The 23,304-nt window shown below is 41.4% G+C and overlaps 1 protein-coding gene across 1 annotated transcript in view; it reads right to left on the minus strand.

Annotated features, from left to right (window-relative positions):
• The window catches only part of svep1 (sushi, von Willebrand factor type A, EGF and pentraxin domain containing 1), a 101,139-nt gene that overhangs the window by 64,696 nt on the left and 13,139 nt on the right, over nucleotides 1-23,304 (minus strand). Inside the window, exons 2-3 of the mRNA XM_078275954.1 lie at nucleotides 4,751-5,006; nucleotides 2,476-2,652 (exon numbers count right to left, since the gene is read on the minus strand). Coding sequence (XP_078132080.1) covers nucleotides 2,476-2,652; nucleotides 4,751-5,006 — 433 coding nt within the window. The remainder of the gene's footprint in view (nucleotides 1-2,475; nucleotides 2,653-4,750; nucleotides 5,007-23,304) is intronic.

Below are 23,304 nucleotides of genomic sequence, written 5' to 3' on the forward strand. Positions count from 1 at the left end.
GAATGTGTCATTACACAGGCTGCTGGCTGCTGCTAATTTGACTGTCTGCAGCGTTGAATTGATTTTAGGCAACACACTCAAACAAAACTAAATTAATGCATTGCAAAGTTTATCTATCAATATAGAATTAGAGGCTGAATGTGAGGCTTTCCCTCATAAAGAAGAGCCACTGCCTCCCCACTTCCACTCAGCAAAGACATTTCTGTCTGTGGATCATTAAAGATGAATCTCTTCTCACCTCATTATCTAATTTATTTTAGATTATTTCTATTATTTGATCTATTATTTTATAGTAGTCAACCCAACCAACTGACGGAGAGAAAACAAGAAATGTCCCTGAATTTTAATCAACGTTTTGTGGCGTTAAACACATAATGGAGTTCATTAAATCATGTGAAAATAACATATTTTTAGACTCTAAAGGCAGTTACACACCAACCAGACGGCCGACCGTTGGCAGAAAAGGCAGTTGGACTGATCAGTCTACCTGAGTTGGTCAAAAAAGTGCCTTGGAACACACCAAAGCGACGAGACGTAATACGTCTCCATAACAGCAGACGGCGCTAATCTGTATTGTCGCCCAAAAAATGAAAACCGGCAACTGATCAGACGAACGCGTCACGTGGATCTGGCTGCTGCTTCCGGATTTTGGATTTTTCGAACGGCCATTACTAAGAGAGACTTAGAATACGATCTCATATTGTACTAAAATAGTTCACCGAAACGTGTTTCTGAAAACATTTTAAGCGAGAAATAGGCCATGCAGTTGCTGAATCTGTCTTCATTTCAGATCGACAAAGGTCTTTCGTCAGATTTTGAGAGGCTTAGTCACGCTCATCCCGCTTGCCATTTCCGGGTGAGTCCTGACTGCCCTGTCTCTGACTGAGCATGTCAGGTCGGCGAAAATGAAGGCCGACAGCTCCTCCAACGGATGACGGCACGGAACACACCGAACAGACTCAAGTCACTGACCTCGCCAGACTGTCCAACGGCCGATTATTTAAAAGAGGTTAAGGGGAGACTCTGAGGAAGATGGCAGGAAAGTTAAATGTTTGTGTTGAAGAGAAATTAAAAAAGAAAGAAAAAAGAAAGCCCTCCTACATGTCATATATTTAAATTGTGCTTGACAAAAACGTCTATAATTTTTAATTGTCATCTGTACATTTTGCATTACTACAATTTTTTTCGGGACCCAGGGAATGATTCCATATGTGTTTACACCACAATAATATATGCATGAACATGCCTGCGTTCGCATCTAAGATTTACTGTTCATGGTCTCTCACACACACACACTCACACAGCGACTTTGGTTGAAGATCTCATCTGTGACGTTTGTGTGCAACCACAAAATAATAAGTCCTAGAGCCACAACATTATAAATAACCAGTAGTAAGGAACAACTCAGAGCACTCCGGCAACAGATGAAACAGATGATTTAGTTCTTTAAATAGATATGTATGAAACAGAAGTGGGAGGCAAAGTAATAAGAGCCACAGAAAAAAAGGCAGTTAGTTTTAAAATGTCAGAAAGATTTACGGTGCAAGTAAAGAACAAAAAAATGATGTATAAGATGAAGAGGAAATTGAAGGTGGAGGGGAGAGAGAAAACACACCAAGACATCACAGTCTCAGTCCTCCACCTCTACAGCACATTACTGGGTTTGTGGACACCTTACACTGCGATAAGTGGACAGGCTGCTTATTTAAAACTTTCACCCAGAGTGAGTTCCTCCTGATTTGGAGGAGACACTGACAGGTAGAGAAACTTGATGTTTTAGTGCTGCAAACTCTGAGCAAAAACAAAGTCAGTCAGGTTGTGGAAAGTGGTAAGAAACAAACATTTTACTGGGTTGGTTTTCTGCTTATTTAAACACTGTTATAGCTTTGCAGGGGCTGAGGGCCACTGCTCAGGCAAAATACTTTTTCATTTAAGTTAGACCGTCAAAAGGAGTTTTCTGACTTTTACTGGTGATAAGGACAGGGGTAGCAACTCACTTTGATGCTTCCACACAAAGTTGTGAATGATAATTATCAGTTCAAGATCCTATGTGTCATTTTACACAAAGTAAAACACATATTTACCCATATGCCTCTCTAAACATACACACATTAAAAATACACACTAGCTGCATAGGTTACAGACATTTTGGGCTGATCTACGTCTTACTTGTTCCACCTGACATGTCTAAAGGTAAACTTGTCCAGGTCCTATTAGGTATCAGTGTTTGGCACAGAATAACTGGTAATATTGTACGAGCGATTTACAGATAAAACCTCTCCTCAAATGCTAGCAAACTCATGAGGCCTTCCAGGTAATTGGAAACCATTACATCACTGCTCTCTACTAATAAGAGATACATTGACGAAAAAAGGAAAAGTGAGGAAACAAGTTACTGTGAGAGTTTGCTGACACAGCTGAGATAGAGGCAAGGCTGGTGAAATGCGACAAGATCCTGGCATACATCTGTCCTACCTGTGCACTCGTGCTGAAGACCCTTGCCGTAGTATCCCTTCTCACAGATGCAGTCGTACTGTCCAGTGTGCGTGCCGCATTTACAGCTGGCCATCAGGTCGCAGCAATCCCTGCCTGCGTCACACAGAGAGGAGCAGCGCGACAGATCTTCCTGGATGTAGCTGCCCGTGGGGAGGTCTGAGGGTGGGAAACGGACACAGAGAAGCACAGGGTGCAATAGGATCAGATTTCACTACCTAAAAATCAGACAATTTCACTAAAGTAGTCAGTTGTTACAGTAAGGGGTCACCTACTTGCAAGGTGCATGAATGAGGGAAAGCAGGGCATCTAAACTATGTATTACAGTATATTGGTAGCCTCTGTACAGTATGCCATTAAGACTGGCAACAGACTGATTTAAACACAGGCTTTCCAGACTTATGGCATCCTTTCCTCAAGAAATAAGAGTGAACACCTTCACCACAGAAATGCATAAATAACAAATCTACAGTGCCTGCAGGCCACACATGTATTACTGACTAAAAGCAAACACCATATCCTTTTTTTTCCAGTATAGAAATTAAGTAGTCACCAACAAAAGCCCATAAATAATTTTGCAAAAGAAGGAGTTGGGACTGTGGCCAAAACTGGCTTTGATGCTGGTCTACAAGGAAACTTAAATTTCATTTTGAGAAGTCAGTTGGCGCCTCTTTATTTCCCTCTTATTTAGAGAGGGGAAGACAGAGAGGTCTCTGGTGTAATTTCTGCGATTTGATCCATGGCCAGTGAGAGTGGCTCAACATGTGGCTCCACGTCTGAAAACCTGAGTGTGTGCTTTGAGGCTGCTGTCAGCAGAGGCATTGGGCTGACTTCAAGACAGACGGACCGGAGGCTGAGCTGATAGTGCGGTGTGTGTTGGCTTTCATTCTCACAGCCTTATCCTTGCGCTGTCTCACTGATCTTTACTACTGCACCTACTGTCTGGGATTTCAGAAGCTGTGTGTGAGAGTGCACATATACAGTCTGCAAGTGCATGTGTAGGATTTATAGCTTTCTACACACTCAGAGCTGTACTCAGCTGTGATATTTATGGTGTTATTTAAAGTTTTAAAGCCATGACTGAAACCCTCTTTTCACCAAAGAGTGGGAAGTCCCCCTCAAGTGTGGGAAAAGGGCCTCACTCTGTTCAATCTGTATGGAAGTGAAGCCTTGAAGGCTGTTGGCAGTACATAAGAGATCATGTGAAATGTACGTTGTCAGGTTCCATTTAAAATATTATCTGCTTCCTTTTAAGTAAACTTTAGGGTCAAATCCTTAACTTAAGAAATATTGCTAAAGGTCAAATGATGATAATGGAAGCACTGAGGCTTTAAAGACACAAAGAGCTCTGCGGTAGCTTCAACTTCAATTTACCAAAACACAGGGTTTGATGTAACTCTCTTGTGCAGCAAAAATGGGTGGGGAACTCTTTAAGGCTGTGAAATGTCAGGTTCATATTTGTATTTTGGGCTTCTACTAGTCTATATCCTTGACATTCCACTTCCAGGATTGCTCTGTGGCCAACGAAAATTTCGCTGGATTGCACTCATTTAGGCCAGATATCTTTTGCCTTGGGCTTCCTTTGTGTTGGCATTTTTTATAGTCCTCATAAATCGACCGGTTTATGAGGACTACGGTTAACCTTTTCTCAGATCTCTGCAGGGTAAATCCAGACAGCTAGCTAGACTATCTGTCCAATCTGAGTTTTCTGTTGCACGACAACTAACAACTTTTTAATGTACACATGTTCCACCAAAACAAGTTCCTTCCCGAGGCTATTTTGCAGCGGCACCGCGGCTTTTCCCGGTGCCTAGCACCGCCCATGACGTTTGTCTCCCATCCTGGAATGCTGTGTGGACTAGCCAGACCCTCCTCTGCAGCGCCGCGGTGGAGGACGGTCTGGCAAAGCGAGACTAGGCTTCTACTAAAACATGTTTACATGCTTTAATGTTCAAAAACCACATTATTTTTCTCATGGTGTCTGTCTGAATGTACCTGTGTTCACCCTCTGTCAGGAACGCTCCATTTTAGAGCTTGTCTCTTTAAGCCCCCCTCCTGAAAAAGCCCGGTCTGCTCTGATTGCTCAACGCTTCTGAGTCCTCTGCATCTGTGCTCTCTGAGTTATTGCAGCCGGGGAATGACTGTTATGGCACTGGAAGTGCCATAACAGTCTGACAGCTCATTTAAAGGCACAGTTTCTGAATACGGGCTGTGTGCATTTCCCTGTGCTTAAGTTATCCTCATCTGTTTTTCATACCTTCATGCAGTGCACGACGAGCCAGGGCCTCAAACTCGGCAAAGTTGTGCACTAGGTAGCAGTGCTGGTCCTTTGGGTGCGAGGCCATGTCATGAAGCTCCTTGATGTTACCCTGCCAGATGCCCAAGGTGAAGATCTCAACACTACGTTCCCTCAGAGCTGCCGCCACCGGCCGAGGGTCCCCGCCGTTGGAGTAGCCATCAGTAATCAGGAAAATGACCTTGGTGGCGTTAGCACGGGAGTGACGGAGAATTTGCTGTTAGAGAAGAAAACAAAGTCATTAAGTGAAGGATTTATTAATAATAAATACAATCAGTTTCTTACCACGTTTGCCTCATGTTGGTTAAACTTTAAGAGGAATGTAGACGTTGCACTTTCAAAGAACCAGAAATATTAAGTTGACAAGCAAAAACAAAATTGTGTCCTAGTTAGTGTAGTCATGCTCTTGCTGTTTTGCCACAGTTGACCATTCAAATACACACATCCTGCCTGCCAGCACACTACCAACATAGCTCCAGCTTTAGTGACATGACTAAACTGAATAACGAAGAACGTCACACACAACCACTAAAAACAGCCCTCAATTCTAGGGTTCCTCAAAACCCTACATCAGCAAGACACAGGCAACGAGGGCACGATGGGGAGGAGGGACAGAAAAGAAGGAGAAAGTTCTACAATTGTAATTATTTCTCATACAGACCATGCAGTTGCTTGCCAGTGGTCTAAAACCACCAGAGAACACTGGGCAACGCAGACAGGGCTGCTGTGTCCGCCCCAGACACCGGCTACAGTTCCCAAACTAACTTTAGCTACTGTTTACAATCCACCACATAAAATTAGACAGAACATTAAAGTGTAAAACAACAACAGGACCGTCTGCTAGCTTTGCTGTGGAGGCCAAGCTGACAATGTCTAGGTGTGTTGTACAGTAAGGGTGTTCCAAATGAGGTTAAGAGGTTATGTGGATAAAACCTGGTGAACAAAGGATGAAGAGAAAAATAAGTTGGAGCAACAAGGTACAGAGAAAATAAAAGCGATTGAAGAAGCAGAAGGAGCCAAGGTGACATCAGAAGAACAGATATCTGCTTACTTACTGCAAGCTAAAAAGGTCAGGAGTATATCAAAAAGAATTGGAGAATGAGAGGGAAACAAAGCATGTGCATAGGAGGTGGATGATTTTTCAGTATTCTGAGTCCAAACAGGACGAAATAGCTACACATGACAGACTGTAAAATACGAGAGGTAAAGCGAGAGGAGACACGCAAGGGTGTGACCAGGGAGGGAAACAGAGCAGGAGAGAAAGCTCTGGTCTTTATTGTCTAATTGGCTAAACTTCAAGCAGCTCTGGCAGAAGCGGCGTAATTACAGAGCCTGTGAAGCGAGGGAGTAAAAGGAGGATGGAGAAAGAATAGAAGAGAGGGTTTCTCTGATCCTCAAAGCTCCAGGCTGCCTGCTGCTCCGGTTCCCAGCCCCAGGAGGTTTGCTACGGCCACTCCCAGCTGTCAGTGCACACCATCGGGCTGCCGCATTAAGGAGCAAGGAGCCCTCCCTGGTCCTCTGTGGCTCCTGCCAACTGTCAGCACAGTGATATTTGTGTCTATGTGTTAACAGGTCTTTTCACGCCAGAACAGAATAACAGTGAATAAATTGGTGTGCACACTTGCTGGTATGCCTAGATGTATCCTTTTTGTGTTGATATTGCACATGTGAGTGTTTCAGGGTGTTTTTAGGTCTTTTATTAGGCGTCAGCTTAAAGTGCACTTAGGCCACAGCGGTTTCTGCCTTAGCCATGAGTCAGTGGCTGGTGTTAGCGACTGCGGAGATGCTACCAAACGGAGCATACGCATGCATACCCACTAATAACACCCTCCCGATTCGCCTCTGCATACTTTAGGTCAGAGTATTAACATAAAGGCAACCACAGGAGCCAGTGTGTGGGAAGGGGCTGCCATGTAGTGTAACTCTCTGCATGCACCTTATTGTTTGAGGCATACAGTACACAAAGCAAAACAATTGTGATACAGACAATCACACAGGCGGCTTACGGTGACAACAGGAACGCTAAACACATTCTGTTTGCGTGTACATGTGTACAATAAGTGAAGAAAAGAAGCTTCTGACTGGTTGATAATGAATTATCAAAATTCCACCTGTTTTCGATTAGGAAAACATATTTCATCTGATCATTACGGCACCCTGTAATAACAAAGGGATAAAGAAAGAGATGGAAAAAGTGAATTTCAGCTTCAAAAGGTTAACTTGTCAGACTTAGCCAACATGCTGTAAAAATAATGGCAAGGCAAGTCTCTTATTATCGTGCATAAATTCTTAAAATGTTAATCTGCCTTAAACCAAGTAATAATATGCATAAAACAATGAGTGAGAGCATTTTGATTACTCATGATGAACTATGTCATCGCTAAAAATAACTTGCACGAGCAGTATTATTATTCCTGAAAACTCTTGAACGTAACTTGAAAGACGCTGATATGCATTCCACTCTGATCTGATGTTAAGACTCGAGATTATCTAAATAAATAGCATGGGTCATATGCAGTGAAAAGAAATGAATAAAGTGTCACTTTTTTTTTTTAAGCTACTCATCTCATTCCGTACATGCATCTTAGAACACCTTGAACAGCTGTCAGCTAGAGGCCTCTCTATGCTGTACATCCCATGCATTTTCTTCAATTACACACTTGGCAGCCATGGGAGCGTTCAACTGTGTCTGGTTTGGAGCCGTTGATATCTGTCAAAGCAGCGGTGATAGCACAGGGACCAACAGGCCTGGACGGATTAGTGGTAAGAGCAGCGAATCTATCTCCAATCTAATATGCCTCAAACTTTGGCAAGAAGCAAGAGAGACAGAGAGAGTGGTGGAGATGATTGTCTATATGTAAAGCTGGTGACTGTTTCGTTTCATACAGTAGAATCATATTCACACAGTTAACTATACACACAGCAGAGATGTTCTGCTGATGTTGAAGTAATTTGTTGCAAGTCCAAGTCAAGTCTCAAGTCTTTGAGGGGCAAGTTCAAGTCAAGTCTCAAGTCTCTGGCCATCTGATCTGTCCCTAACACTGTATTGTTAAATCTAATGAATTCAAAACATGTTGTGTAGCTACCATCCATACAGTCCAGTATCAAAATCAGTTGTAGGATAACTTTATGGGGTCTACTTAACACATCCCTCTAGACCTCTGACCTGGTGAAATATTAACCTAAGTCTGTCACATCACATGGATACAACTATAAAGATACAATTTGCATGTTCCCAGCATTAGCACACTTTGTGATGGTTAGCTTGTTACCTGTGATTATATATGCTAAATGTAATGTCTCTTTCACTCAAAAAAATGTCTAATGTCAAAGTGGAAATCAAGAGAAAAGTGGCAGCACCACACCAGTTACAGAACATGCATCTCAGTGTCAGTCCAAATTACGCACAATAAGCAGTATGAACTCACTGATGTAATGCCATTTATTTTCTAAGTGTTAGTAGGCTCAGTGAAGCTGAGTCCAGCGCGAGGGAGACCCGACTCAGAGGAGGAGAGGTTAGTGAGGCCAGCATCTCCACAGCAGGTGACAGTGCGCACGGATGCTGCCGCATGGATTAAATAATGAAATAGTGACTAGGACTACAGTAACAGAAATATGTACAGAATTAAGACAGTCAAGACGGCCCAGTGTGGACCGGGTACATCTTGTTCACTTAATAGCCTACAAATCATCCACGGGATCAATTACGCATCACATGAGTTTGCCCACCCGACACAACGTTTGTTCCTGGGGAGATGGATCCGTGCGTCCCACCTCCTGTGCGCCATGGATTTCTTAGCCTCAGCAACCACTAACTATAAGATACAATTTGCCTGTTCCCAGCATTAGCACAACACTTTGCGATGGTTAGCTTGTTACCTGTGACGATATATGCTAAATGTAACGTATCTTTCACATTAGTGTGTGAGTGACTGACCTATTTAGGTGCGTTTTGAGATGCCTGATGAAGTCTGACGTTGTTGATCCGGCATCATTTATCTTGGTGCCACACACTTTGCATGTAGCTGTTCGCTTACTGCCACTGTTTACCAAGTTATTGAAAGCAAAACTAATGAGAAAAGGCACAACTTTGGGAGGATTTGGTGTCGCCATCAGCAATGCATTTTTTGATATGTGAGTGTGCAGTGCTCAGACTCGAGTCCCCATCTCAGTAGACCAACACGCTGTTTTGTTACAGTGCCATTATGGTTGGGGCTGATCAGAATCAAGTATTGAATATTATTATCGGGTTCCTTTCAAATCCCCTATTTAATCTACAGTAGTTAGGTTTAATTTCCATTAACAAAATAACAACTATGAATGTTGTTGGGAGATGCAAAAACTTTAAAGGTTGACATTCAAAGTACAAATACTCAACTTTTGTCTGGTTATTTTTACAAAATTGACCTGGCTATTAAAACAAGCCATATCCGTGATACCTTTCTCATACTTATTTTCCAATCTAAAGATGAACCAACGATATAAATAAACCATATAAATAAAACCATCAGTCCACTGATGAAAAGATGGAATCTGGATCCTTATTTTGATGGACTCCATCTCCAAACAGATGCTTGTATGATTAGAACTTCAAAAGCAGCCACCTCATTGCATTTGGCAGAAGAGACTTGGAAACCTTTCCACACCTTGAGGGGCTAACAGTGGTGCCAAGGTACCCCAGCTGTTAATCAAAGGCTTATATATGCATGGCAGCTATTCTGAATGGTAAATTACCCTCCTCCCCCCCCCCATCTCCACTGCACTGCTGGCCTCCCATCAGCCCCTCCTGTGACTTTGATCTGAACAGTCTGAACAGACCTTTCTCCAGTTGCAACAGCGGGTACACCATTGAACAAAGCAGTAAAAAATGGATGGAAAGACATAAAAAGTCAACATTAGGATATGAGTAAAATGTATAAATGTATACTTTTTTTAACTTTAGTTCACTATTTAAACACACTGGAAGAACTGTGCACCTGCAATACATGATCTCGTATTTTATTCACAGGGACGTATGGATCAAAGATCAATGAAATTAACGGTTCGCTGAGGTGCACAGGTTTATCGGTGTTTTAAGCCCCCAACGTCTCCTTCCAGGCAGAGCTGCTAGCACTTAAAGCACTAGGATTAGGCAATGGTTATGGTTATGGTTAGGGTTAGGGTTGGGTGCCTTGAAGTCAACGGTCACAGTGCTGCCTGGAAGGAGACGTTAGGGGCTTAAAACACCATTGAGCGGTGCACAGCATCTACTAATTTATATGAAAACAGAGTAACGAGAACACTTTACAGTATTATGCAATGCAACAGCAAAAAACGTCTTCCTTAACAATGAATACAGAATGTCAGGCTCAATAAAAAAGAAAACAGAATACAACAACTTTCACACTGATAGTAGCCAATTTCTAGTGGGGGAATTGTATTTGATTGTGCAGGTGTTGCAGTTTATGTGTCCTGGGTTGAAAAAATTAGAGTCCTATACATTTGTTATACCTATCTCTCAAATCTAAAATCTCTAATACTAGGCAGTCCATATAAACATTTGGTGCTCATTTTATATGCATTTAACTGAGCAATGAATCATCCTGTATCAGCATTTGGTTGTATATGCATTTTCAATGTTGTCAAGTTTATTAAATATTGTCTATCCCATCCCAGGCTCTGCTGTAATTATTACACGGTTTTTCACTTCCTTGACATCTACCTTCCATAAACTGTATTTGCAAGCATTCCAAAGCAGATGAAAAAAACGCAACCCATTGCATCCGTTCGGAAAGCTGTCTCCCTGTCGGAAGTGAGAGTGCTTGTTTTGACAGTCTATCTGCTCTTTGCTTGGGTGGTAAGAATAACAACAACAGCTCTGCAGGGCCTCAAAAGAACAACATGAACACACATATGCACAATTTCAGACACTAGACTCAACTTTGGTATTATTGGACAACATCTCAGGGACACATACTTTGGATATTTGAGATAAACTAGGTCACTTGCAGAAGATCATTTGTTTCCTGTGCGAGTCAGTGATATGCCACAATCTTTTTCCCCCACAAACATCTTGTTTTTGTTCCTCCTGTACTTCATGTTTCAAAGGAAAAGCACATTTTTCATTATCTAGTAAGAGGCTTCTGATTCAAAAATGTTTTAACTTTTAACTGCGGTTTAAAGCAAATCAATCCTGAAATGTTTTGACTTGAGAGCACATATAAGGCATATGTTTTTTCTTGAACATGTTTAATTTCTAAACATTTGCCTTCAAGCTTTTATTCCATTTGTTCCACACTTCATGCCACATCGTCTCTATTTCACTAACTTTATTTCACAAAACTTTCCCTGCTCTTGTTTTGCTCAGTGGGTAGCCATGAGACTGACACTGTAAGGGTAAGAAGATTGGTTTCCATAAGGGCCACCCAGGATGTTCAGGGCCATACATGTGGCTTAGTATGTAAACTTTACACAAAAAATTTACTGAAGTAAAGTTCCTAAATAAAGGTTTTAGATTGATTTCCTACCACTCAGCCTGTCAGTTACAGTTCATAACAGTGTGGTACATAAATTAACTTGTAGAGACTTGAAATTTGCCACACATACAGTAGACAGTCCATCTCATAAATGTCAGGTCATCTTTTTTTTTTTTGGCAAAGTGTGTTGTCGTTACTTGGTAACACAAGTTTCAAAACGCTCTCATGCTGGTGAATTTAACACCCACAATTTTAGATTGGCTGCCAAAAAGTATTGCCCTCAGAGGTAATGCTGAAAAATCAAACCTGTAGTTCTTTGTGTTAAAAAGTAAGATGTTTGTTAAAGCAGCCTATGCTCCCAACTGCACTATCACAAGAAGCTATAATAACTTGACAGAATAATAAAAACAAAGAATTGTTTGTTGTGGTTGTGTGAATGTGTGCTTTGGGAGATGGTCTGCAGTAAAGTATGCACAATTTAAGCATGTGTGGGATGTGCGAGCATTTATACTAGATGCATGTACTATTATATATCAAACATCAATGTATAAGTCTTAAGGTGTGGACACACAGAACCGATAATCGGCCGTTGGACAGTCTGGCGAGGTCAGTGACTCGAGTCTGTTCGGTGTGTTTGGCCGTCATCCGTCCGAGGGACGTCAGCCTTCATTTTGGCCGATTTGACATGTATAATCGGCGGGACGGGCACTGCCGGCAGTCGGACTCAAATGACCCATCTGATTGGTAGAGTGCTAACCCGGAAACGGGGAGCTGAATGAGCGAGTCTCTCAAAATCTGACGAAAATCTTTTAAACTGACCTTTGTTGATCTGAAATGAAGACAGATTCAGCAACTGCACGGCCTATTTCTCGCTTAAAATGTTTTCAGAAACACGTTTCGGTGAACTATTTTAGTACAATATGAGATCGTATTCTGAACAAGCCTCCACGACAGTCCATCTTAGAATTTCCGGAGAAACAAGACCCATGTGACGCGATCGTCCAATCAGCTGCCGGTTTTCACTTTTGGGCGATAATACAGATTAGTGCCGCCTGCTGCTATGGAGACGTACTTTTTTGGGGAGACTTGATCAGCCCAACTGCCTTTTCTGCCGACGTTTGACCGACCACACCTTTAGACATCTCCTGCACTGCCATCTGCACATCAATCAACCCCACATGGTGTCCCATCCCAGAGAAAGTTTGTATCTGCTCTTTAGAAGGAGTAGACACTAAAAGCTGCACAATATTTTAGGAGATGATAGCTCATCAATCATTGTGCTTAAACTGGAGGTTACCAAAACCACAGAAGATGTTTTTGGATAATTGTTAACCTGTCTGGGGTATAGTTGGCAAAATTTTAGGGATGGAAAACTATTCCTAGAACAAGAGAGCCATTACAGGAAAATGCTCCCAATATGGCAACCAGTGACTTACTCACCACTACCTAATGATTTAAAAGTCTTCACTTAAGTCTCCATGTGTAATGTGGATTTCTAAGCAGGCCCAAACTGAGCCCAGTTTGACTGAGAAGTGCAATGGCATCCAAAGTGTTGGAGAAGAGAGTGCGGACAGTGTCAGTTAATTGCCAGACACGGTAGGCAGGACAGCTGTGTGTGTTAGCTTGACGATTTCTGTCACACCATTCATCAAACTCAACTAGGAACAATGAGAGGAGGAGAGACACAGGAGAGAGAGAGAACCTAATTCCACAATGTGATGCCAAAGGGAAAGGCTATCTTGGCTGGCAAATGAGAAACTCATTCAATTATCCCCCCACTGGTCTCCAGTGTTGTGCTGGCGGAACGAAGCGCCGAGAGAAACATTTTAGGCACTGACCGTGTTCCAATCGGACACGGCATTCTGGGTAATTGGACGAGGAAAGCTGGTTTGATTGAGTGGGAGGAAGAATAACAACTGCAGTTACGGTCTGAGTGCCAGTTGGACGATGGTGGGGGTCAGACTGGCTTGGCAATCTGCCTCATGTATCTTGGGTTATTTATATTCATTATATTTATTTTTAAAATGTTCACGGCATGTGTTTGACATTTTCAATATGTAAATGGTATGTTTTGTTTCTCTCAGTATGCCTGTATATAAATATGAAAGGTATAAAGTATCAGCGTTACGTATATCTGCTTGTCTTTTTTATGGAGGTCTTACCGTTGGATTTCTGACCTCATCTGTTTTATTTTTGATATGTTGAATGCTCTACAACTGGATGTACAATCACATAGTTTGCACAATAGGTTACATTTACATCACTGAGTGCATGGTTTGGTTACTGACTAATTTCATCATGATGTTTTTGTGCTGCATTCATGTTTTTAATAGGATAAAAACCAGTGCGCTTAATTTGTTACACATGTATCAGTTTCAATAAACTGTTAGGACTTACATCAGTAGCTCCTTTTGCTGCAGGAGTACAGGAGAATACAGCAGATTCCACCAGCTACAAATTATTTTTGCCTAGTTTTTTAAGGAAAAAATCCATCCATTAAATTCTTAAGCATCATCAATTTGCAATGTCCAGAAGTTATTCTGTGATTTAGTGGTGTGATTAATATTCTGTTCTTCTTTAGGTCGTCATTTTTGGATGTTATCTGAGATGCCTCTGAGCAGCAGCAAGTAGGAGGTGAGTTTCTATTGAGGCTGCTGATGGTAAAGAAACTCTGCCTCTCTAACATTGATATTTTAGACAGCTGGAAATTCCCCTGCCACTAAACTGTATCGTGGCTGTGTTGGAAATTATCCACGTGACATAAAAATCAGTTTTTTTTTTTTTTACAGAATTACGTTTAAAGAGTGGAAGAAATCCCACGAGTTAAGTAATATTTGTGACATTCATGAGATCATTACCTCACTACCCAAGCGCAGAGCAACCACAGCATCATCTCTAAGGCCGAGCTTTGATTTTGAAATAAACAAAGGCAACAGTGTGGTGAAGCGCAATGCTTTTCTTGACTCCAGACTGGCGTGTTGAAAGTGCTTATACGCAGGGAATGATTTGGGGACTGTCGCTGCCTTAAAGCATCCATGAAAATGTATCCCATCTCGTCCAGACATACGTAGTTCAACCACACTGTGGAGACAGATGCAGCATTTTCCATTGTTATGTTGACTGTTGTTGCTGTAGTTGCAATTCTTCCTCATGTTCCTCTTTCTGTCCTCCCCTTCTTTCTTCTCCTGAGGGGTTTATTTGTCTTGGCACCAGCTGCAGGTGGAGATTTCCTCTAATAGAGCGGGGAATTGAAGAGACGTCAATGTTTGTAGTACATATTATTGGAGCGGTTTCAAATTAATGTTTGTTCTGGACTTGACCCTCATTGGTAGACTCGTTGATAAGTTGTATTAGACCTCACAACATCGTACGTACAGACTCGGCTTCAGTTGCCATGGATTTTTACAAAAGCTCTAAACCTCACCATAAATCAAGAGAAATGTGGAACATACGATGATGTTGCACATACTTCTACTTCTCCAAGAAAACTGAAATATCAATACAAATATGCTGTTGCTGGGAAACACCTGCATTTAGTGTTTGGCAACGCTGAATTGAAACAGATTATATTTGTATGCTTTTGTGTTCTCAGTTGGGTGATCCGTATCAGGTCTTGGGGGGATGGCTTTCTTGCCAAAACACGGCATTTCAAACATGAACTGAAGTTGAATTTGGATAACTACTTGGAACACGGTGTCTTACTCAGGTTGAAAACACAACTAATAGATCCAGAAACTAAAATCTTGCACAATCAGACCTGGAGAATGTGAAACAAATCACATAAAAAGCATACAAACAAAGACAACAGGATGTAGGCATATTTGTGGGTTTACATACATGTACCAATTACCTAATTATTGTCAAGCAGAGATGTCCAGACAGTCAGACAAACACGTACACACTCACTCACCAAAGAAAACAACCCAATGGAATCTGGCACTCTCAAACACTAACCTCAACATAGCAAGTGGTTTACTAATAGACCTACACGCCTTAGCCCATAAAAACATGTTATTTAGTTAGCCACCACTGGCTCTTTGAAATAGTTTTGGTTTCTTAAGGTGCCAATGTATGACGCTTTTGGTAAATCCTAATCTCAAAATGCCAAAGTAAATCCTTATGCTTAAAGATTTTGTGTGATTTGTGTCCTTAATCACAAAGCTGTGGACTTAATCCTGTTTTGTGAGCACAGAGCAGCACTTCAGAGGTATGTGATTGATTTGTAGCAACAAGATGAAAAGTTCAAGTGTGCACTCATCAAACGCAGTTAATTCCTTTATTGTAAATGCATGTTCGTCATTCAATATTAGAGGCCAACCGATATATCGGCATGGCTGTTATAAACCCACTTTAGCTGATGAATATTGCAGCAAAGAAATGCCAAAGCTTGTAATACCTAGTGTGTCCACCAGAGAGGACTGACAAGTTTAATTTTCAAATGTAAAATGTCCCGCTAAGTACATATGTGGTAGCAAATATTTAAAACCAATTTCAACAAACCTCATCAAAAATGTTTATGTTGAGATTGAAAGTTTATCCTTGACAAAGTAAGTAAAATATATATAACGCTTTGCACAGATAAAAATCACAAAGTGCTTTACATAAAACATACAATATGATACATATTAAAACACAGTGCAAAATTAAAATCACAAAGTAATACATAAAAAAAAAAACTTAAAGAGCAGACAGGTCAACCAAACGCCTGTTTAAAAAATTAGGTATTTAACTGATTTGTAAAAGAGTCATCAGAGACAGCAGATCATATTAGAGCAGGTAGAACGTTCCAAAGTCTTGGTGCTATCGACTCGGAAGGCTCGGTCACCACGGGTCTGAAGCCGGGAGCGAGGAACAGTTAGCAAATTTGAAATATTGGACCTTAGAGGGCGTGCTGTCAAATAAGGTTCCAGTAGGTCAGCCACATATGCAGGTGACTGACCATGCAATGCTCTCATGTTAATGTGAGAATCTTAAATGAAATTATATATTTGACAGGTAGCCAGTGCAGGGTCTTGAGTACAGGGGTGATGCGAGACGATCTAGATGACCTTGTACAGTAAGTAGCCTTGCGGCAGCATTTTAAATGTATTGAAGGCGATCAAGGGCAGACATACTGACTGCAGAGAATAGTGAGTTGCAGTAATCAATGCGGGAAGAGATAAAGAAAGTTCAGCAGTTGAAACTACAGATCTCAATTTGCTAATATTTCTCCGATTGGGTTAGCTGCTTTAAATGTGAGTCAAACAAACATCACCCCTAAATTGCGTAGGTTTGAGCGGACAGCAGAGGAAAGAGGCCTAATACATTGTATGATTGTGGGGACGATCTTTTCTGGAGCAACAATCAGAACCTCCATCTTATCAGTATTGAGCTGTAAGGAATTTACTGCTAACCAGTCTCTCATAGCGTTGACAGTCAATAAGCCTAGACAAACTGGTGGCCTCACTGGGTTTAAATGAAAAATGTAGTTGAATATCATCTGCATATAACTTGTAAGCAATATTGTATCGGTTTATGATTTATCCCAAGGGCAGCAAATACAAGAATAGCTAGGGCCCCAGAGCCGAAACCCTGATTGAAACTTATAAGAATTGTGTCTCTCCAACACAGCAGTCAGTTGGGTTGCCACAACTTTCTCTAAAATTTCAGACAAAATAGGGAAGCTTAAATATGGGCCTGTAGTTATAGGGCAAGGCAGTACCTAGGCTGGTTATATTTAATATGGGCTGGATAGTAGCATGCTTAAAGTAGTCAACAATGAGGAGTTTACAAGTCGCTGAGACAGCAGGGCTAGGGTTGTTGGCCAGCCATCACGATGGAGAGCCACCATCGTGATGCCACACCCCCCACCCTGTCAAACACACGCAAATCCTAGTCGCGGGCGCTACGGGAAATTGACATTTGCGTCGGGCTTTGCACCGTGCTGCACACGGTGCAAGATAGGGCCCCTTAAGCGGAAGATACTTTTTTTCCCCTTACGTGCAACCTATTTGTGAAAAAGACGCTTTGAGCAGACTGGATTGGCTGTTAGTAATGCCAGGGTTCGTACACCTTTTCTAAGGTCAAGGTTTTCAAGCACTTTCAAGGTCCATTTTAAAGCTTTTTCCAGCACCTTACATCACATGAATTACATACCAATACATAGTCAAAATTATTATTTAGTGGTTTTATCACATTAAAAGAGATAATGCTATAAACAACCAACATTGTGTTTCGTAATAGCAGAAGGATCAGATATTTAAGCAAAACACAAGTTTTATTTTTTAAATGTATCACTGTCTAAATAGACTTTGCTTGCTATCTAACCTGCCTGAGTCAATGTAAGAACTGAACACTGAGTGGGAGGATTTGAGCCAGATGACATGCAGCTGGGTCATTCTGTGTCAAATCAGACAAAATCCAGGAAAACAGTTGCTGCACCCTCTTAGATTTTGCTCAAAGTTTATGCTACCCTTAATGTCAGTCTTTTCACACTTTTTTTTCCAAATCTAGGGCATGCTGTACAAACCTGTAATGGTTCAATCATATTGACACGTTTGTCAATACGCCACCCTACAAAGTTTGGGCTGTCTATGAATAATACTTTTCATTATTAATGTCCAAATATTGCTTCCCAGATAATGGGATTTTCAGGCTGTAAAACTGAAGTAATTTCAAGGGCTGAAAATATGAAGACATATTTAATATCGATTTAAAATCGAACATGAATGAAATTAAGTCAGAATCTTGAATTTGGAATAAAAAAATGGAATCGTCGATACTGCTGCGCCCTCATGTCACGTCCGGTCGGCTTGTCAAGGAGAAAAAAACACGCGTGTTGAAGTGCTGCGAACCTCCTGTAACTTAGCTAGAGCCAGTCAAAAGATAGCATGGCAACTGCAGATGCAGGAGACCCATCGACAGAACTTGAGCTCCCTCCTCTTTCACTGAAGTGTGTGAAAGCGTGGAAGTATTTGGGATTTCTAGTGAGTTATGTTGACAATGTTTGCGTTGTCGACAAAAAAGCCACAGTTTGCAAGCTCTACTATGTGCGTGTACCATATGCTGTGTGTTTACCATTGCACATTAGCCTAGCAGCTAGCGGATATTCCTTCTGCTTATAGCTTTATCCCAACAAAACCGCATGGTTGAATTTCAGCCTGCATGCATGTTTTGTAGCCTAAACAGAGCAGCTTATATTGGTTATATCAGAGAGCAACAAGTTAGCGGACTGCCGAGTCACCCTCTTTGCTATCGGTCTGCTCAGCTGCTGTGCTGGCTTGATGGTGTTTTAAGCCCCCAACTAAGCCTTCAAGGCAGCGCTGCGACCGTCGTCTTCAACCATAACCATTGCCTAATCCTAGTGCTTTCCAGGCAGTGCTGCCTGGAAGACGACGTTGGGGGCTTCAAACACCAAACTCTGTGTGCTGCGATGCGTCTTCCCTCAGGATTGTCGGTAAACTTTTTTTTTTCTTTTTACTTTATTGAAAAGTTGTCAAGTTTCCAATTGACTGAAGATATGTTATTGTTACATTATGTTGTTAATAAATGTTTTAAATTTGAGAATGTAATGTGGTACATTGCGAACAAAGGTTAGATATTATATTGCATAAAAGTGTAGTCTAAAAAAAAAAAGTAAAAATTGAGAATTGAACCGTGACCTTAGAATCAAAAATGTAATCGAATCGAGTACTTGGTGAATCGTAACACCCCTAAATAGCAGTCACCTTATCAACAAAGAAGGTAAGGAACTGATTGAAATCATCTGTGGAGAAACATTGTAATGCGGAGAGTGGCGGTGATACTAAGCATCCTTCACCAGTGTATTAAAAAAAATAGTAGTGTTCTTTTAGGACATAGAAGGTCAACATTTACAGAGAGATTAAAGAAAATACAGTAGGTCCTCACAATGGATCTGACCAATATCTAATAGGGGTGTGCAAAAAAATCGATTCATATTCGAATCGCGAGTCAAACTCTACCCATTTTTTTTATTGTATGTCTACTGCAATCACACGGGAAAAATAACTACATAAACATACTGTGAATCGTTTTTTTTAACCGAGAATCGTTTTTGAATCGAAAATCGATTTTGAATCGAATCTTGAGCCTAAAAATCAATATTGAATCGTGACATTTTCTCTTTTTTTTGGGCTTTTCCGACCATTAATGGACAGGACAGGTGAGAAAGGGGAGAGAGGGGGAAGACATGCAGGAAATCGTCACAGGTCAGATTTGAACCCTGGACCTTTGTGTCGAGGCATAAACCTCTAAATATATGTGCGCCTGCTCTACCCACTGAGCCAAACCGGCCACAATCGCAATATTTTCTGAATCGTGCACCCCTGATAGCTAACCCCAGAGAAAAAACAAGGTCCAAGGTTTGACCACCTGTGTAATTGGAGCCGAAAACATGCTGCTTGAAATTGAAGGATTCCGTAATATTAATAAATTACTACTATTACTTCTACACAGTTGGCAGCGAAACTGATGTGCAAGTTAAAATCACCAACTAATAACACTTTGTTCAACTTAATAATAGAGGTCAGGAAGTCAGTGATATCTGATAAAAACTGGCCAGCTGGACCAGAAGGTCGGTAGATTAAAACACAATAAAATGGCTTTAGCCAACCAACTTTAGTCAGTTGTAGTTCAAAGGTAGAATAGGATTCTGTGCTCACCAACTGACAAAGTAATAGATTTTTCCAGACCACAGCGAGACCACCACCGTGACCCAATAGCTGTGGAGTCCCAAGAAAGTCTGTGGGACACAATTCCTTTAAATGATAAACTCCATGCTCCTTTGCCAGGTTTCAGTCAGAAATAAAAACCCAGATGTTCCCTTTTAAATAAGTCATTTAAAATGTGAGCCTTATTCGGTATAGAGTGTGCATTTATCAAACTCATTTTGATTGGAACAGCAGAAGAGCAGGCAGCAGCAGCACGAGGCAGCCGGCGGAGGTTCCTAGTGCATATGCTGCCTTTATAAAGTGTCTGGGCAGTGGGCCCTGCCCCTAACAATGGCCTGTATTGGTAAAGTGTCCGGTGAGAGTGGTGACAGACGAGGCCAATAGGGGGAGCTAGCGGAACCCTGTAGTACAGGTCCATGCCTGCAGAGGGAGCTAGCATTACAAACACCTGGTGGAGGGGTCAATGGAAGAAAGGAAAAGTAATCTCTGCAACGTGATATCATGACTTTGCGTAAACATACACACCACTTTGTGTTATCTGTACGCATTTTGAGATATCCGCGTGTATGTCTACGCTCTATACAGCGGACGGCAGTCTGCAACGTCACAGCGTTAACATACCTAGCCTCGCGATAACACGCCATGTGGCTTTAGAAAGTGCCACGTGGCCTGTTATCGCGAGGCTACGCATTATCGCGAGGCTACGGTTGGGTTTAGGAACGTCACACGCGGGTTGGGTTTAGGAAAAGAAGAAACGCTTGGGTTTAGGAAAACAACAAACGTGGAAAGGAAACATCACACACGGGACACGATCCCCGCTCTCCTGGGTGAAAGCCCTGTGTTTTACCCATCCTCCACCCCGAACAAACTCTGTATGTGGATTTTCGTTTTCATTGATAAACACGCAAAAAAAACGAGTATGCGTCTTGATAACGCACCAATAATGGCATACGAATTGGCGTGTCATACATACGCCACTTCATGTGATCAGTCTAATCAGAGTAATCAGTGTCCGGTTTATTGTCCAGAGCTGCAGTGGGGGTTGTAGTGGTCAGTCAGGAGCTGTGGTAATGGCATGGAAACAGCAGTTGACAACAATTTCAGCACAAGGTCCATTCAGTAGCTATTCTGCAGCTTTTAATTGTATCACACAATTTTTTGTTTTTTTGCCAAATATGTGAACCTTAAAGAGCTCAGAAATAAAAGAAATTAACATCAGCATCTCCATAACAACTGAGCAAAGAGAGCAACCCAGTGTGATAGTGTGACACATTCAAAAGCTCTGGAACTGCTACTAAATGGACTTTGTGGTGAGATTGTTTCATCAACTACTGTTTCCATGGTCAATAATCAACTTTCAACCTTCACTTTTGAGTTAACATGGACAAGAACATGAACTTAAAGAGCTCACAAAAATGTAAACATCTACATTTCCATAACAACTGGGTAACTCCATCTGCTGAGGAACAAAACCCAGCATAAGTCGTGCTCTATTTAATACACAGAAAGTTTCAATCAAAAAATATGTACCAGACAACCTACTTTTAAAAGAACCATGGTTTCTACAGCCCTACTGGAAACACGGTTTTTCCAGTGACATCAAGAGACCACTGTTTTCTAACGATATTCATCGTTAATATGGCATTTAAACGCAGGCCACTAAAGCTGCTGTCAGTGGCTGTCATTGCAGACGCTTCCCTGACCCTGCTGACAGGGTATTATTCTTCAAAGCCTCCTCACCACTCCTTTCTGAATCGCAAATTTCACTCTGTACCTCTCCATTCCAACACCCCACCCCCTCGCCTTTCATTTAACGCTCTCATACACACACACACAAAGATCCATAAGGCCAGTGTCAGCAGCACCTATCAATCGCTGAGCAGTATTTTAAGTAAGAGTGAATCTGTCTATAGGTGTGTGCGCGTTTGTGTGAATGCACGCTCAGTGGAAAGAACAGAGTGTGATGTGAAGAATGTGAGCATGATGTGTGTAGGGAAGTGCGTGTTCACAAGCATGTGTGTGTGTGTGGGTTTGTGCATCTGACTGACTAAAGAGTGTAAAGCTGTAGATATTTAGTTTTTGCATCCAACAGTGACACCAATTTTTTATTTTTTTAAATTGTAATGTTGCATAAATTGAAATGCAAATTCGATACATTTACATAATTTAAACACGCTATGCAGAGTCCGGTAGGTAGCAACCACTACTGCAGCTTCTGTGTTGACTGAAAGTGACGTTGACAGGACAAAAAAAATCAACCAAGCATTACCTTTTAAAAGTTAATAAAATTAAACTTAATCTGCAGAGTAGGATCATTTTCTGTGCACAGAAGGATACATGCATGCATGAGAGAGTGAGTGTGTGATTCATGTTTGCCCAACGTTGGGCTGAAGTGGTGAAATCCGCCCTTATAAGCTAGCAGCAGCTCCTGGAGACTCCCCACTTTGTAGATCTGATTTTTATGACACGACTTACACTCCTCCTCTCTGCAGTCATTAAACTAAAAACCTCATCTCAGGGGAACAATTAACTGTAGGTGTAACACGTAGAAAATGACACAGTGACGGATGCACAAGGCCGATGCGGAAAGGTCTAAAATTACATTTTTGTCCGTCGAGGGGATTTACTGACATCTGTGTTTTACAGAGCCGGGAAGTGTAAAGATTGCCCTCTCCAGTCTCCTGTGCTGAGCTCATTCCAAGTCCCCATTTCTTTAAAAGGAGTGAAAAAAGGTGCAGAGGATAATTGGGACTTAAGTGCTGAAAGTAGCAAGAGAGAAATTTCTTTTGGGCCTGGGTTGAAAGACAAAGCGGTGTGCGGTAATTTCCCCTCTGGTAAAGTATCTGACTGCTGATGCATGTACCAGGAGAACATTGGAGAAAAAGAATGAGAAACACCTCTAGAAAGAATATTTTGTGTGAAACAGTCGCTAATGTCATTAAAAGCATAAATCCCATTTTTCACATACAGTGAAGACACAAAAATGTCAGAGTGATTCTGATAAGTGAGGGATCTTAGTGGGTTTTCCATCTAAAAGCATACAAATAATCAGTTGTTTGACTGGTTCAGATATACATGCAAAGACGGGCACAATGAATATTAACACTTCGATGTTCAAAAGTTTTTATCCTACGCACGCGCACACTTATTGGTAATACAACATTCATTAGTAACAGTAGTTATGGCCTCGAGCAACAGTACCTTACATAAGGTTGATCCAATCATTTGTGGGGAATACAGAAACTATATCAGTATTGGATAAGTACTTGGACAAAGCCCTGACTTTAAATATCAGAATCAGGAGAAACAAAGTGGGATCAGTCTTGAGCGGACACACACACAATCTCACTGTTGTTTCCACTGGCCTCAATCACCTCATTTTTATTTTTTA

The sequence above is a fragment of the Sander vitreus genome, chromosome 19 (assembly GCF_031162955.1).
Source record: "Sander vitreus isolate 19-12246 chromosome 19, sanVit1, whole genome shotgun sequence".
In the NCBI taxonomy this organism is placed as follows: Eukaryota; Metazoa; Chordata; class Actinopteri; order Perciformes; family Percidae; genus Sander; species Sander vitreus.